Here is a 16017-nt window from a genome sequence, read left to right on the forward strand (position 1 = left end):
CCCACAAGCACCAGCTGGTGCCTTAGATGGATGGTGGGGGGGAGGGGGCTGGGGCCTGCAGATGATAGACACTCCCCAAAATCCACCTATCCCTTCGCTTCCTCTCCAGCCCCCAAGTGGCAGCAGGTGGTACTGCAGCCCCCAGCCCTACCACGATCCCCCAGTGACAGCAGGTGGTAATGCAGCCCCCAGCCCCACCAGGATCCCCCAGTGGCAACAGGTGGTACTGCAGCCCCCATCCCTACCACGATCCCCCAGTGACAGCAGGTGGTACGGCAGCAGCCAGCCCCACCAGGAGCCCCCAGTGGCAGCAGGTGGTACTGCAGCCCCCATCCCTACCACGATCCCCCAAGTGGCAGCAGGTGGTACTGCAGCCCCCAGCCCCACCAGGATCCCCCAGTGGCAGCAGGTGGTACTGCATCCCCCAGCCCCACCACAATCTCCCCAGTGGCAGCAGGTGGTACTGCATCCCCCAGCCCCACCACGATCTCCCCAGTGGCAGCAGGTGGTACTGCAGCCCCCAGCCCTACCACGATCCCCCCAGTGGCAGCAGGTGGTACTGCAGCCCCCAGCCCCACCACGATCCCCCCAGTGGCAGCAGGTGGTACTGCAGCCCCCAGCCCCACCAGGATCCCCCAGTGGCAACAGGTGGTACTGCATCCCCCGCCCTACCACGATCCCCCCAGTGGCAGCAGGTGGTACTGCATCCCCCAGCCCTACCACGATCCCCCCAGTGGAAGCAGGTGGTACTGCATTCCCCAGCCCTACCACGATCCCCCCAGTGGAAGCAGGTGGTACTGCATCCCCCAGCCCTACCACGATCCCCCCAGTGGCAGCAGGCGGTACTGCATCCCCCAGCCCTACCACGATCCCCCCAGTGGAAGCAGGTGGTACTGCATTCCCCAGCCCTGCCACGATCCCCCCAGTGGCAGCAGGTGGTACTGCATTCCCCAGCCCTACCACGATCCCCCCAGTGGAAGCAGGTGGTACTGCATTCCCCAGCCCTACCTACCACGATCCCCCCAGTGGCAGCAGGTGGTACTGCAGGGGGCACAGACACTGGGGGCAGGGCCGCGTCTCTGGGCTCACTGGAGAATGAGCTGGGGGATCTTATCTGAGCTGTCTCTTTCCCTCTCCCCCACCCCCTGCTCTCCATCTACCCCAGAGCTTCCCCCCACCCCCCAGCTTACTCTGGCTCCCCCACACCCCATGTATGTCCCAGGGGAGCAGGTGACACTCAGGTTCTCAGCTCCCCAGGGAGAGGGGGTTACCAGATACAGATTCTACAGGCATCCAGTGAGGCTGATTGCTCACAGGGTCCCTGAGCGGACTAGGGGTGCCTGGCTAGAGCTCAGGGCTCAGACGGGGATGGCCAGGCTGTACGTCTGCATACTGGACACTGCACGCCAGGCGAGAGGTGCCATCCAGGGAGAGCCAGCCCATCACCGTGTCCTTGACAGGTGAGCTCGGTCTGGTCTCTGATATCCCTCCGGCTGTACTGCCACACCCCCTCTGCCTGCACCTCTGTGCCCTGTCCCCCTGCATCCCTGAACCCATCATCCTTGCACCCCATACCCTTCACTTTAATTTAAGGTTTTGCGTGCCAGTAATACATTTTAACATTCTTAGAAGGTCTCTTTCTAGAAGTCTATAATATATAACTAAACTATTGTTGTATGTAAAGTAAATAAAGTTTTTAAAATGTTTAAGAAGCTTCATTTAAAATTAAATTAAAATGCAGAGCCCCCTGGACCAGTGGCCAGGACCCAGGCAGTGTGAGTGCCACTGAAAATCAGCTCAAGTGCCGCCTTCGGCACCCATGCCATAGGTTGCCTACCTCTGGTTTAAACCATGATTTGAGGACATCAGTAACTCAGCCAGAGGTATGGGTCTATTACAGGAGTGGGTGGGTGTGGTTCTGTGGCCTGTGAGGTGCAGGAGGTCAGACTAGATGATCATGATGGTCCCTTCTGACCTTAAAGTCTATGAGTCTCTGAGCAGTGGGAGTTGCAGCCAGAGCTGTGCCCGGCAGGGTGGGGGCTGGAGGTAGAAGGGTCCTGCCCCAACATGGAAGTGGGGTGCAGAGTAGAGGTTGGAGGGGAGGGATCTGGGATCTCAACAGCAGAGCAGTGGCTGTGGGTGGCACATCCCAAAGGGAGACGGTGGCGGGGAGGGACATTTCCGATGTTGCAGCATCAGACTCAGAACTGGGTCTATGCCTTTTCAATGCTGTTCCCCAGGGAGTCTGGAGCCAAGAAAAAAGTCTTGTTTTTCCAAAGGATCTCCCCTTTGGCTCTTTGCATTTTGGATCTGTCTCTCCAAAGGGGGCGTCCCTGCCACAGACCCCCAGCAGCTGCCTGGCCTGGTTGAACCTTCCATTCATTCTCCCCTTGATGTGTTCAACAAGCGCCCATGGGCAGCTCTCTCCAACTCCCCTAGGTGGGAAGGATGTTCTTCATGAGCCGCTTCTCCCCGGGGCTCGATGTTTCCTTCCTCCTCCCAGCAACAGAACTGCGCAGTTTGGGACAGAAACAGTCCTGCCTTTCTAATTGAAATTGAGTTTAGTCCCTGTCCGTGGAGAATGAACGTTAATGGAACAGCAAATGCAGCGAAAGCAAAAGACAGTGATAAAGGTTAAGAATAGTAGGAAGTGTGTGTGTGTGTGTGTGTGTGTGTGTGTGTGTGTGTGTGTGTGTCCGTCCCTCTGCTGCCCCCTGCTGGAGGGTATGGGACCTGCTATGTGTGTGTGTCCCTGCTGCCCCCGATGGAGGGGATGGGACCTGCTCCACGTGTGTGTGTGTGTGTGTGTATCCATGTTCCTTCTGCCTCCTGCTGATGGGGATGGGCCCTGCTCTTTGTTTGTGTGTGTGTGTGTGTGTGTGTGTGTGTGTGTGTGTGTGTGTGTGTGTCCCTGTTGCCCCCTGCTGGAGGAGATGGGACCCAGTCTGTGTGTGTATGAGGGCAGCTGGATGATCGGCCACAGGAGGAGATGCCCAGGCTGGGGTGTCTGAGCCCTGATTGTTAAAGGGCCCCGATGTGGATTTCTGGGTTCTCTTCCTGCTCCTCACCGAGTGGCTCCCTGGACGTGCTGGGGCAGCCCCTCGCGGCGCAGCACCCCCTCTGTTTCCGATGGTCCATTCCTCTCCCCCAGTGCTCAGGGCGTCGCAGAGGAGGGGAAGGTCAGGAGTGTGTACACATCGGAGCCCTGGGGAGGGCAGAGACAGAGTGAATGGGGCAGCAGGGGAGTGAGGGGAGAGGTGAATTCACAGCCCCCTCAAGGGGGCGCTAATGAGATATCAAACCAGCCCCTCAACCTGATCCCGATCATTAACCATCCCCTGGTGCTTCCCCCCTGTGTGTCACATTGTGAACCCCGGTGTCCCGCCCGCAGCCCTTCTTTGTTCCATTCTGCCCTGCTCTGCTGTGTACGGGATGCTGGATTCTCCTGCGCTGTGTGTCACCCCCTACTTTGCAGCAGTTCCACAATTGCCGTCAGTTTCTAACACCGTCTTCTGCCCCAATCTCCGCAGCAAGGGGAGTTACTGAGACACAGAATGGCCTCCCTCGGAACTCCCCACCTCCCCCAGCTGGGGATGGAACCCAGGTGTCCTGAGCACATCCCCCAATCAGCTGATCCATCCTGCCTCTCTGAGCCTCACCTGCAGCCTCTATTGGATATGGGGTTCTCCTTCACTTCCTGTCCCAAAGTGCTGCTCAGGGTGACTATGGTGAGGGTGGAATAGAAGGGAACTGATGGAGCTGTGGAATTTTGCACATTTTAGCCCCCATGGTTATGACCCCAGCGGGAATGACAGGTTGATGGAGCTAATGTGCAGTTCAGTTTCTCTCCCCCCCCCGACTATTTTCTCTGCAAGGAATTTGCAGGCTCAAGGAGGCTCTGGATTGTGGAGGTGTTTGAAACTCTGTTGTTAAGAGATCCCTGTTACCTCTCCCGGTAGCTCCACTCCGACACTGCTGGGTTTCGGTTCCTCATGGCACCCCCTGGAGTCCAGTTCCACATCGCCTCCCCCGGGCTCAGATCCCCTCAGATATTGCGAAGGCTCCGGAACTAAACCGCAGATAGACAGAGTGTGGTGAGACAACTGCCTGACCAGGGCATGGGGGCACAGATTTCATTGGTTCACTTTTGTTGAACTGACTAAACATAGATCCATAAAGTTAGGAGACTGTTGAGGTTTTTGAAATCTTTCCCCTGATTCCCTAAACTTAACCTGAACCCAGGACCTTCACATTAACTCTAATATTGAAATTTAGTTCCATCAGCTTTTCTTAACATTAATCTTAGCAGTTGGCTCTAATTTCTAATCTTATTCTTAGCACTAAATGTAACAGCTGCTCCTTTCCGTAGGGAATTTTATCCTAATACTTACATTTCAAACTAACCGTAACCCTTTGATCAAACATTAACCTTTATCATAATCTTAAAATCTAACCTGAACCCCACTGCTGCTATCTATATGTAGTCTCATCACCTGAGTTTAACACTAACTCCTAACCTTTACCCTAACCATAACCTTATCCTCTAACCTCAAAGTTATTTATAAATATCTACTAGGGAACAAATATTTAATAGTTTGCTCCTCAGTCTAGCAGAAAAAGGGCTAACCTGATCCAAGGGCTGGAAGTTGAAGATAGGCACATTCAGAGTGGAAATAAGGCATACATCTCGCATGGTGAGAGTAACTAACCGTTGGAACAATTTGCCAAGGGGCATGGTGGATTCTCCATCACTTACAATTTTAAAAACAAGATGGGGTTGTGATGTGGTGCAGTGTATATGGTTTTATAAAAATTTAATAAGTGAATATAATGTAAAGGTCTCTTGTAAGGTATCATTACAAAGCTTAGAATCTACAGAGTGTGGTCATCCTATCTGTATAAATGTACCACTCTTGTATCTGAAACTAGAAATATGAAGTATAACTCTGAGGGCCTATTGTAATTATGCAACGTTTGGGCCGTTAATGGTGGTTTGGAATCTTGGAATCTGTACATGTGTGTGCTGGCAAGTGGGTAATGAAGTCTTACATGTGATCATGTCACCTGAACTGGAATCCAGCTTTAACCTGGTGTTTTTCCATTGAGAATGAGGGGGTGGGAACTCAGAAAGGGACAAAAGGATTCCCGCCTTATGCAAAAGATATATAAAGGGGTGGAAGAGAACAAAGTGAGAGATAAGAGCCATCATGAAGAATCCCCTAACTATCCCCTAAGCTGGAACAACAGCTGTACCAGGGAAAAGAATTGTGCCTAGGCCTGGAAGGTGTCCAGCCTGAGGAAAAAACTTTCTGAAGCATCTCTGAGGGTGAGATTAGCTGTATTCAGTTTGATTAGACATAGATTTGCACATTTTATTTTATTTTGCTTGGTGATTTACTTTGTTCTGTCTGTTACTACTTGGAACCACTTAAATCCTACTTTCTGTATTTAATAAAATCACTTTTTACTTATTAATTAACCCAGAGTGTGTATTAATACCTGGGGGAGCAAACAACTGTGCATCTCTCTATCAGTGTTACAGAGGGCGAACAATTTACGAGTTTACCCTGCAAAAGCTTTATACAGGGTAAAATGGATTTATTTGGGTTTAGACCCCATTGGGAGTTGGGCATCTAAGTGTTAAAGACAAGCACACTTCTGTGAGCTGTTTTCAGGTAAACCTGCAGTTTTGGGGCAGGTAATTCAGACCCTGGGTCTTTGTTGGAGCAGAGGGGAGTGTCTGGCTCAGCAAGACAGGGTGCTGGGGCCCTGAGCTGGCAGGGAAAACAGGAGCAGAGGTAGTCTTGGCACATCAGTTGGCAGCTCCCAAGGGGGTTTCTGTGATCCAACCCGTCACAGGGGTGTTTTTCTAAAAGCTCTGCTCTAGGGGTTATTTGGCGGAAGTTCTCTGGCCCGTGTTATGCAGGGGATCAGATTAGATTATCAGGGGTCTCTTCCAGTCTTGGAATTGATGAATCTATGAACCTAAACTTAAGATCTAAATCTACTTGTAACCCTAAAATCCAACATTAATCTTTATCCTAATAATAAAATCTAATCTTAACCCTAACATCTAACCCTAGTCTTCATTCCTGACTTTAATCCTAACTCCTAGCCTTTATTATACCCATAGCCTTAACCCTGTCCATAACCTTTTCCCCAACCTTAACCGTAACCCCTAACAAGCCTAATATCTAGCCTTACCCTTAAAGCCTAACACTTGATCTAAACCCAGACCATATCCCCTATTCCTGTAAATCATTGAAAACCATTTTTAATCGTAACAAGTTGCCTGAGACCCTCTTTAGAAAGAAAGCATACTCCAGGGGTTGTGGAATTGTTCTTTAACTTGGGAGACAAAGATTCAATTCCTGACTCTACGACAGAGTTCCTGTGGGACCTTGGGCGAGTCATGTCCTTGCTTTGTGCCTCAGTTTCCCAACTATAAAATGGGGAATAAAAGGGCCTATTTTTGATTGCATAAAATGTTGCAGAACACTCCTGAGACCCCCCCCCCTTCTACTGGAATGTACAGGTTACAACCCATTGATTGGCAATGTATATTCATTGTTATTTTCACCAATACACGCGTGATAGGGTGTACAGGTTTTCATTGACTTGCCCCTCAAGTGATTCTCATTTCGAGGTACAGAACATCATTTAACATCACTGTTTACATTGGTTCCCCATAGACTCACTGCTGAAGTCTTGGGAGCTGCTCATGGCATTACAATATTATGGTGGACAAGAGAAGGTCCTTTTATTTTAGCAGGACTATGAGCATTTCTTATTACAGGTGCTTTTCCATTTCCACTATGTGTTCACATGCTGATGACCCACCAGTCCTGTGCTGGAGGGAACCCCAGACATTTCAGCAGGGGTTTGCCTGCTCCTTGTGAGCTGAGAATATTACAGGGGCTTGGCAGAGTCTTCTGCTCCCATGCCGATCCCATTCCCCATCCCAGTCTCTCCTTTGCTGGAGCTGGGGAGGGGTCTGGGAGCCCCACAGGGGCAGCTAACTCAGCTCTGATAATGTCACTCAACACCACCCATGAGGCCAGTTAAGGAACAACTCACCAGGGTGCAGAGAAGGAGACATGCAGGTTTTGACTTAGTTTTGGGATTCAAGGAAGACTCAAATAACTAGAGCTCTGGGAGTGTCTGGTGCCTATAATTCTCTGACGTACCTCTCTTGTTCCTCCTGCAGTAGCAGACGAGGGCAGTCAGAGCCATGCCCAGAACCACGAGGATCCCACATGCCAGCAGCATATTCCTAGGTTGGGCCAAAGCTGCTTGTGAGAGAAGAGAAAAGGTGACAAGGGACTGGTCAGGAACCAGAAGTAATGCTCTATCTATAGGAGCTGGGCAGACACTCTCTGGATAGGGAAACTCACCTGTCACTGTGACGTTCACGGTGACGTTCACGGCCCGGCTCCTGGGGGATGGGATCCACCTTCCACCCACATTCTCCTCGTACCCGCAGGTGAATACCCCGGTGTTGTTGGGACCAGCCTGGGGGATTCTGAGCACTGAGACGTTCACAGAGCTGGTGCCGGGCTCTGTGGTGCTGATCTCAGACTCAACATCCCCAGGAACGAGCTCATCTCCACCCTTGTAGAAGTGAAACCTCCGATCACCAGTGTCACCGGGGGCGATGCAGCTGATGAGCAGGGGGAGCCCTTCTCTCACCGCTCCCGATTGGGGATCTACGCTCAGCACTGGCTGGGAAGGTGGATCTGAGGGGAGCCCAATGGGGAGGAGTCAGCAGGTGCTTTGATAGTAAAATTCCCGTCTCACCCACCTTCTCCTAAGTCCCACTGACCCATGGCAGTTTCCTCAACCCTGAGGCCAGGCTGACTGAGGTATCTACAGTCAAAGAGACCAGCAAAGTGGAGCATTCTTGTTTTTGTCATGTGTTGGTAGCTGATCGTCCCGGTCAAGCTGCCTATGGAGGCCATATGGGGCAGACGCGTTGTAGGCACTTGGGCACTCATGCTGGATTCATCAGGCGGCAATGTCTCTTGAAGTTAGGCTGTCATGTTGTTGGTATTTGAGTGGCCATGTTATTGGCAGTTGGGCGTCCATATTGGACTGCCATATTGACGGCAGATAGGCAGCCACGTTGGTCCCAATCTGATTGGACGAGAGACTTCAAGGAAGATAAGTGAAGAAAAAATTCCACAGAACAGGAGAGAAATTCTGCCACTTTGATGAGGAAAACTGAGCGACTAGATTAGAAAGTGAATCAAATTCAAACACAGCAGCAAAAGGAGACCAAGACCAAGAGCAAATCCGCATCCATGACTGCAAGACAGACGAATAAAATATCCCTACACCTGAGGGGGAAATGTGTGAGAGTCAGCGCAGAGCTCACCTGTTACATTGATGGAGATGGGGCGGCTCTCCCAGGACTGGATACGCCATCTGGATGGGCATATCCAGTACAGGCAGGTGAAGGACCCAGCATCACCCAGCCCCGTGATGCTCAGGGTGTGGGTGTCACTGCTTCCAGACGAGAGGTTCCTTCCACCAACTCTGGAGAGCAGGAATCCTGTAGCTGGGTGAGCTCCAGGGGGAGCCATGCACTGGAGGGTAACTGCTTCTCCAGGGAGGTACACAGGGCGCTGAGGGCTCACGGACAGGGCCGGGGCTGCGGGATGGTCTGAAAAACATGGGGTTCAATGAGAAACATTGAATGAGAGAGTCTCATAAGCATCCCCATGCCCTCTCCCCAAGCTCCTGAGAGCCCTCCCTGAGTCCAATTCCTAGAACAGGACGTATACCAGGCCTACAAGAGCAGACTAGCCTGACCCTCTGGCCTGGAAATCGACGAGTCTGTGAATCACCCAGCGTAAGTTTCCAGACTCACTCTGCAAAAACCCTCATGTCTCTGGTTGCGGTTCAGCCGGCCATCCCTGAGAAGGGCTTCCCATGGCGCCGATCCCCTTAAGCCAGGGAGAAATGTTTTGGGGGGAGAGAGGGGCCTGGGACACCAGAATAATAGACAGAGAGAGACAGCAATGAAACCGCACATGGCTGCAGTTGAATGTATGTGTGGCTGTGAGAGATACGGACGCTCAGAGCAGCAGCCATGGCATGTTTTGGGCATTTAGCATCATCGAAAGGTCGGGCTGCAAGGGACCCGAGAGGGCATCTAGTCCAGCCCTCTGTGCTGAGACCAGGCCAGTAAACCCAGACCAGCCCTGACAGGGTTTGTCCTGCCTGGTCTTGAAAACCACTAGTGATGGAGATTCCACAACCGCCCTTTAAAGCTCAACTCCCATTAGAGCTAGAAAGTTTGTCCTCATCTCTAACCTCAGTCTCCTTTGCTGCAGGTGAAGCCCATCACTCTTTGTCCTGCCTTCAGTGCACATGGAGAACAATCGATCCCTGTCCTCCGTGACAGTCCTTCACATGTCTGTAGGTTGTTATCATGCCCCCCTCAGAGTAAAACGTGCCCAGGTTTTTTCACTTTTCCTTGTAGGTCAGGTTTGTTAAACCTTTGATTGTTCTTGTTCCTCTTCTCTGGATGCTCCCCATGTTTCCAGATCTTTCCTAACGTGCAGGGCCCAGATCTGGACACAGTTCTCCAGCTGGGGCCTCACCAGTGGCGAGTAGAATGGGACGATGACCTCCCGTGTCTCACCCACAACATGCCTGTTCATACACTTAGAATCATATTAGCCGTTTGTGCAGCGGCATCAGATTGATGACTCATATTCAACACATTATCCACTGTCACCCCCCTGATCTTTCTCAGCAGTGCTACCACCTACTCGGTTATTCTCCAGTTTGTAGTTGCGCATTTGATTTTTCCTGCCTAAGTGAAGTACTTTGCACTTGTCTTCACCAACTTTCATCTTGTTGAATTGAGACCAAGTCTCCAATTTGTCAAGGTTATTTTGAATTTTACACCTGCCCTCCAAAGTGCTTGCAACCCCTCCCAGCTTTGTGTCATCTACAGATGTTACAAGCATACTCGCTACTCCACTACTGAAGTCATTAATGAAAATATTGAATGGTACCGGAGCCAGGACCTACCCTGTGGGACCCCGCTAGATACGCCCTCCCAGTCTGACAGCAAACCATTGATAGCCACTCTCTGAGTATGCTTGTTCAACCAGGTGTGCAACCACCTTACAGTAATTTCATCTAGACCACATTTCCCTGCTTTGTTTGTGAGAATGGCATGTGGCTCCGTGTCAAAGGTCTGACTCAGATCGAGGTACATCACGTCTCCAGTTTCCTCTCTATGCCCTAAGTCACTAGCGTTATCAAAGGAGGAAATGAGGTTGCTTTGGTGTGATTTGTTCTTGCTGGTTCTCTCTCATCACCCTATCATCCTCCAGTTTAATAATTTGCTCCAGTATCTTTCTAGGTATTGAAGCTGTGCCGGCTGGTCTACAATTCCCTGGATCTCCTTGTCCCCCTCTTTTAACAACAGGGACTATTTAGCTCTCTACAATGCTGCAGATCTGCAGAACCGTGCGTGTACCAGCTCTGTTTGTGTGGCAGTGAAACGCGGGCCCCGAGCAAGGCTGAAGAGCAGCGAATTGCTGGGTTTGACTCTCACCATCTTCCTCTGTTGGATGGAAAACCAACAGATTCCAATGCCGTGTTTACCATGGAATTGCTGCTGCATGACCAGTGATCATGCGGTTGCCAAAAGTTTTGGAAGTACAATGAAATCACCAGCGATGGACACAGGAACTCCCTCATCACTGACATCCGCACAGCACTGCTCTGTCGGGGCAGGATGTCTTGCCCAAGTTCCCTTCACCAGTACCTGCAGCTGTACACCCTACTGGTCCCCATGTCCACCACCAGTTCCAACCAGGCAGCCCCTATGGGGCTTGGGGTCCCCTTCCTAGATCCGCTCCCTGCTTAGGGTGGGGAATCTGCACCCTGATGCTGCCGGGAGCTGAACGGGTGAGGGTGATATGTAGACAGGGTAGGAGGATTCAGGGAGAGGTGGGGGGCTGGCAAGGGGGCTGGACAATGCTGGATGGAGGAGATGGCTCTTACTTGGGTGGGGGGTCTGGAATAGTGACAGAGGATCAGTGCAGCAGGGGATTCCCCGGAGTGGGGCAGCAGGGAATAGGTGGTAGCGAGACCCTGGCATAGAAACATCCATTAGACTCTCCGCCCATCTGCTGATCCAGGACTGAGCTCCCCATCTATGAAATATTCTGTGATAAAGCACCAGTAAATCACACTCCCCAATAACCCAGTGGGAACATCCCCCCATCCGCTGATAACCCATTGGAGGTGGCATCTCCTCCCCTGACACCTGCTGGGCAGAATATTGTCACACCCGGGGGCTCAGCTTCCCAGCCCATGCCTGCCTGGAAGAAAAGGAAACTGCTCTCCTCCTCCCCCCGCAATCTTTAATAACCTGCCCACACAGCCCCAGCCCCAGAGCAGGTGCTGATGGTACCATAGACAGAGATGGAGACGGGGTTACTCCTCCAGGATTGCCTCTGTCCTTCGGATTGCTGTACATGGTACAAACAGGTGTACGTCCCGGAGTCCTGCACCCCGAGCTGTGCCAGAGGGAAGCTGTGAACCCGCTGCCTGTGGCTGTCCATGGGGGGCTGTGCTGCCCCGTTCTTCCACAGCTGGAATTGCACCACCTGGTCCCCTCCAGGCGCCGAGCATGTAAGGCTCAGGGATTCCCCAGAGAGGTAGGCTGGTCTGTGGGGGTTCACAGACAGTGTCGGGGCCCGGGGAGCCACGTCTGGAAATGCTGTGGAGGTGGGAGAGAAGGAAAACCAGGGAGATGGTGGTTACAGGACTTCTCCATTTAGGTTGCTTCATCTCACCCATCAATGAGTGGCCCCCTTGAAACTCTGAGCGCTGCCATTAGCTTCGAATTCCCCGTGCCATGGCGTGGACACAGGATCAGATTGCCCAGCATAGCCCCCAGGGCACAATTGCAGTTTTTCTTACATAGGCCGATCCCCATGCGTGATCCATGTTGGCTCTCTCAGCCCCACCAGCACAGGAGGTGGGTCTCACAGGCCAGGGGAGGCTAAGGCTCCCCAAACAGCCAGGTGTGGCTCTGCTTATACTCCACCCCAAGGCCCTCTCATGGTTCCCTGCTCTTCCCCTGTGGCCCCAGTCGAGGCTGGGACTTGGGGTGACTGGGGCAGGGAAGGGGTGGGTGGGGGCTGGGGCTCTGGCAGGGAAGGTGGGCAGAAGGAGTGGGCTGGGGACTAGCCTCCCACAACGGGCGGTTCACATGCTGCCCATGTGCACCAGCTCCCTTTCCCTCTCCTGAGCTGTGTGGCTCCCAGGGCCCAGTGGAGGCCGCGTCTCCGCTGAACTGCAGCTGCCGGGTGAGGGAGGACGGTGAGAAGTGCAGCCGGATGTGAGCAGGGGGATGGGTTTCCTCCACGACTGGGTGGGTTTTGCAGCCTGTTTTTCAATTGCTGCTTGAAGGTATCGGCTCTGCAGCGCCTGGCAGCTCTGCGGGCAGCCCGGCCATGTGCCCCCCAAAGGGTCCCACAAAATGTGCCATGCCCTGCTCTGAAGGGACACTCGTCGGTTGAGAGGAGAGCCCAGGTTCCATGGCCCGTTCCTCTCCTGGGACAGCTACAGACAAGGTTTGGCCCTGTGTGGATGGATCCATCTGCCCAGCTCAGTGGGCCCAGCACGTCCAGCTGGACAACCCAGCATGCAGCACCCCGAGGCTGGGCAGAGGGTCCTACTGTGTGCACTGGCAGGCGCCATGGGGCCGAGGGTCAGAGATCCCCCAGTGCGGGAGGGGGGCCCCATGGGCTGGTATCTGTAATTGCAGAGGGTTTACATGACAGCCAGTGCTGGAGTCTGGCCCAGGTTAGACCCAGCAGGGACCCCCAGACCTGTAGCTCAGTCAGCCCACCTCACTGGCAAATCCAACCCCCCTCGCTCCCCTACCCCTCTACTCCTGTGTCTCCAAACGTCTGTGGCCAGTGGACATTGTGTGTGTGTGGGGGGGAAGCCGAGGCACTGCATCTGAAAGGAGAGATGGCTGCTGTGAAGGGGGCTTCTTGGGACCCCTCAAACTCTTCCCCACACAATGCCAAGCCCTCTGTTGAGGCTGTCAGTGCAAGGAGCAGTCAATGACTGTGGCAAGCCCCTGTCTCGCTGGGAACCGAGACCCCACAAACTCATCTCACCAACCAGGCCTCGGGCAGGGATGCTCTCCAGTCCCCGTCCACAGGAGGCTGGGTCTGAGCTGTCATCTGTTTGATCGCAGGGAAATGCAACAGGCTTCCCTCTGTGTCACACTTGTATCCCCCACTGTGTGCTCAGAGGGGAGACTCCCCCCACTCCAAGACTCTCCCCGACCCCAGAGGTAGCATCTCAAGGATGCAGGAGAGATGATTACCTGCAGGTGAGACCAGCTGTGGGACAGTCAGGAGACAGGCTGTGTGGGAGAAGAGAACAGGTCAGAGCCCCCAGAGAGGGGACATGGGAATGGAAGAGGAAAGGAGATCGTTAAGGGGGGGACGACGTTACGGGGGGCTAGCGTGGGGGCGGGAAGAACTCTGGAGGTGGGAAGCCAATCTTGGGAGAAAGGAGAAACGGCCGTCATGAGCCAGGGGTAACCCTGGCCAGGAATCTCAAGTGATGCTGCTGCTGGATTCCAAAGGAGACATCTTGCCCGTGGGGAGGGGAGAGGGCTGGAGGGGATCCCCAATGATTCCCACCCACTGGCACTTTCAAACCCCGCAGTGGGATGAGAGGGGAGTGCACCCCCCACCCAACACACCTCTCCAGCAAGGGCCTCTTAGCAAGGACTGGAGACACCACTCCCGGCTGGGGACAGCTAGGGTGACCAGACATCCCAACAGGACCACCTTGATAGTAGGGGGCTTGTCTTATATAGAGAACTGTACTGTGCACTTTGAAAAACAAGTGTCACCATTTTTCACTCTCGCTAGCTGGTCACCCTACTTTGAGCAGGGGGTTGGACTAGATACCTCCTGAGGTCCCTTCCAACCCTGATATTCTGTGATTCTAGGATTCTACAGACATGGGCCGGGGGAGAAGCTGGAGAGGGTGTGTGTGGTGGGGTTTACAAACCCCACACTGGGCAACAAGGGGTTAAGGGATTATTTTGGGCTCAACCAGATCCTCTCCCCACCCTGCCACACCTGCAGCAAATGCTCCATCTGGAGGCAGTCAAAGGTGAGCAGACCTGCAGCCCCTGGCTCCAGTAGTGCAGAGAAAAGGGAAGCCTAAGTCTCTGACACAACAGCCGAAAGGGCCCCTCCCTGAGGGATGGGAGGACCCCTCTTCTGTCCCCCAGAGAGGGAAGTATCCCTGGCCCCCTCACCTGTGAAGCTCGGACATGGGTAACCCCCTCTTACTTATTTGGTTTGGAATTCCCCACCATGGGAAAGCCTTGGACTAAACGTACCCATTTGGGGATGAGAGGAATTGGCCCAGGGAGGACAGCCTTAAGCAGCCTTGGTTGCCAGACCACTGCTAGGCCAAAGGCCCCTGGGTTGGAGCCTAGTGGAATGGGGGGCCCCTCCCTGCACCCTCCTTGGCAGTCAGGGGTTGTGGCCGTGACCAATAGGCCACGCTCCCCAACTGAGTGAGGACCATTATGGGGTGAGAGCTCCTGGGAGGCGCTGGGGGTGGAGAGGCCTGGAGGGCTGGGGGGTGGGGGAGATCTCTGGATAGACACACAGAGGGATGGGGGCTGAGGGAGGTCACTTACCCAGCACTGGCAGAAGGTGAGTTAGCGCCATGCGGAGCCGGTCACTCTAGGGTGGGAGCTGGGTTCTCAACTCAGCCATCATCCCCGTCCCTGCTTCGCTCAGAAAAGTGACAAACACAGGAAGTGCAGTGACAGCCCCCAGCCATGCCACCGCAGCCGAGGGAGACGGCCCCTGCCTGGCTGGGCGTTCAGTAGCACCTCTGTATTCACAGGAAATGAGGAGGCAAGGGAAGCCGGCTGCAGCTGGGCTGTGGGGTCGGCTCCTGGCCATCCCTGGCAACTGGAACCCCAGGGGAGGGGGCAAAGAAGGCCCCTGCTGCTCACACGGGGCTTTTGTTTCAAAGCGTCTAGTCGGCTGGAGGAGAAGGCAGATGGTGCCTAACAGAACCGATTCCTGAGCCAGCCAGTCCCTGCTCTGGGGCCGGTTGGGAGCTGCCCCCACCCAGAGGGGAAAGGTTCCATATTCTGTTCCTGGCTCACCTGAACCAGGTGAGTCAGTGCCCCCAATATGGGGCCAGGCTCGAATCCACTGCAGTGCTTGTTACAGACAAGGCAGACTCACTCATCCCCACTCATCTTCGCAATTTATGGGGCTAAATGCTGAAAACCTCTCTCAGGTCTGGAACACAACCTAGCAATCCTGGTTGCGAGTCCCTCTCTGTTCTAACCCATTAGATCAGTGGTCCTTAACCTTTTTCCTCGGGCGGGTGCCAGACGACGAGCATCGGCCAAAATGCCACTGACAAGTGGTGTCATTCAGAGGTGGCGCCGCCGAAATGCTGCTGAATTTTGGCAGATGCTCATCCGCCGCCCAGTACATGGGCGCACTTGGATGCCATGGCAGGCACCACATTGGGGACCCCTGCACTAGATCCTATTCCCCTCCCAGAGTTTGGGATAGAACCCAGGAGTCCTGAGTCCCAACTTCCCTGCTCTCTAAGCACTGGACCCCATTCCCCTCTCAGAGTCAGGGACAGAACCCAGGAGTCCTGGCTCCCAGTCCCTCCCAAGCCCTTAGACCCCACTCCCCTCTCACGCTTTGGAGAACCCCTATGGGGCTGATGAGGCTCCGATCTGACACGCAAACACAGGTGCAGATCTCAGAAGCACTTCCGGTCCCCATGAGTTTTGTTGTACAGACAAAACTACACAGGATCTTTTCAGGGGGCAAGACAAAGATGCCACATTTATTATGATAATTTGATTTATGACCAATAACTAATATTTTAATCCATATACACACATTATGCCTAATACCTACACACACATCAGATGTTCTGCAGCTGCTGCATAGTTACCAGTCC

General features: G+C 53.5%; 1 protein-coding gene across 1 annotated transcript; it reads right to left on the reverse strand.

Moving 5' to 3' along the window:
- Nucleotides 1–2900: 2900 nt before the first annotated feature.
- LOC115637984 (immunoglobulin superfamily member 1-like) lies at nucleotides 2901–15061 on the reverse strand. Its single transcript, XM_030539582.1, has 8 exons — nucleotides 14714–15061; nucleotides 13373–13411; nucleotides 11438–11746; nucleotides 8375–8662; nucleotides 7395–7736; nucleotides 7188–7289; nucleotides 3948–4069; nucleotides 2901–3205 (listed from the first exon to the last, which is right to left on the reverse strand). The coding sequence occupies exons 1-8, from the start codon at nucleotides 14742–14744 to the stop codon at nucleotides 3155–3157; spliced, it is 1284 nt and encodes a 427-aa protein (XP_030395442.1). The 5' UTR covers nucleotides 14745–15061; the 3' UTR covers nucleotides 2901–3154.
- Between the last annotated feature and the right edge of the window lie 956 nt (nucleotides 15062–16017).

This window comes from Gopherus evgoodei, chromosome 21 (assembly GCF_007399415.2).
Source record: "Gopherus evgoodei ecotype Sinaloan lineage chromosome 21, rGopEvg1_v1.p, whole genome shotgun sequence".
NCBI classification, from domain to species: domain Eukaryota; kingdom Metazoa; phylum Chordata; order Testudines; family Testudinidae; genus Gopherus; species Gopherus evgoodei.

Bases quoted from the DNA above. Each gene is read 5' to 3' on its own strand.
- LOC115637984 (XM_030539582.1), bottom strand. From the start codon at position 14,744: ATGGCGCTAACTCACCTTCTGCCAGTGCTGG. The intron at 8,663-11,437 runs GTACCATCAGCA...CATGTTTTTCAG, and splicing joins CGTCTCCATCTCTGTCTATG to ACCATCCCGCAGCCCCGGCC. The intron at 7,737-8,374 runs GTGAGCTCTGCG...GGCTCCCCTCAG, and splicing joins CATCTCCATCAATGTAACAG to ATCCACCTTCCCAGCCAGTG.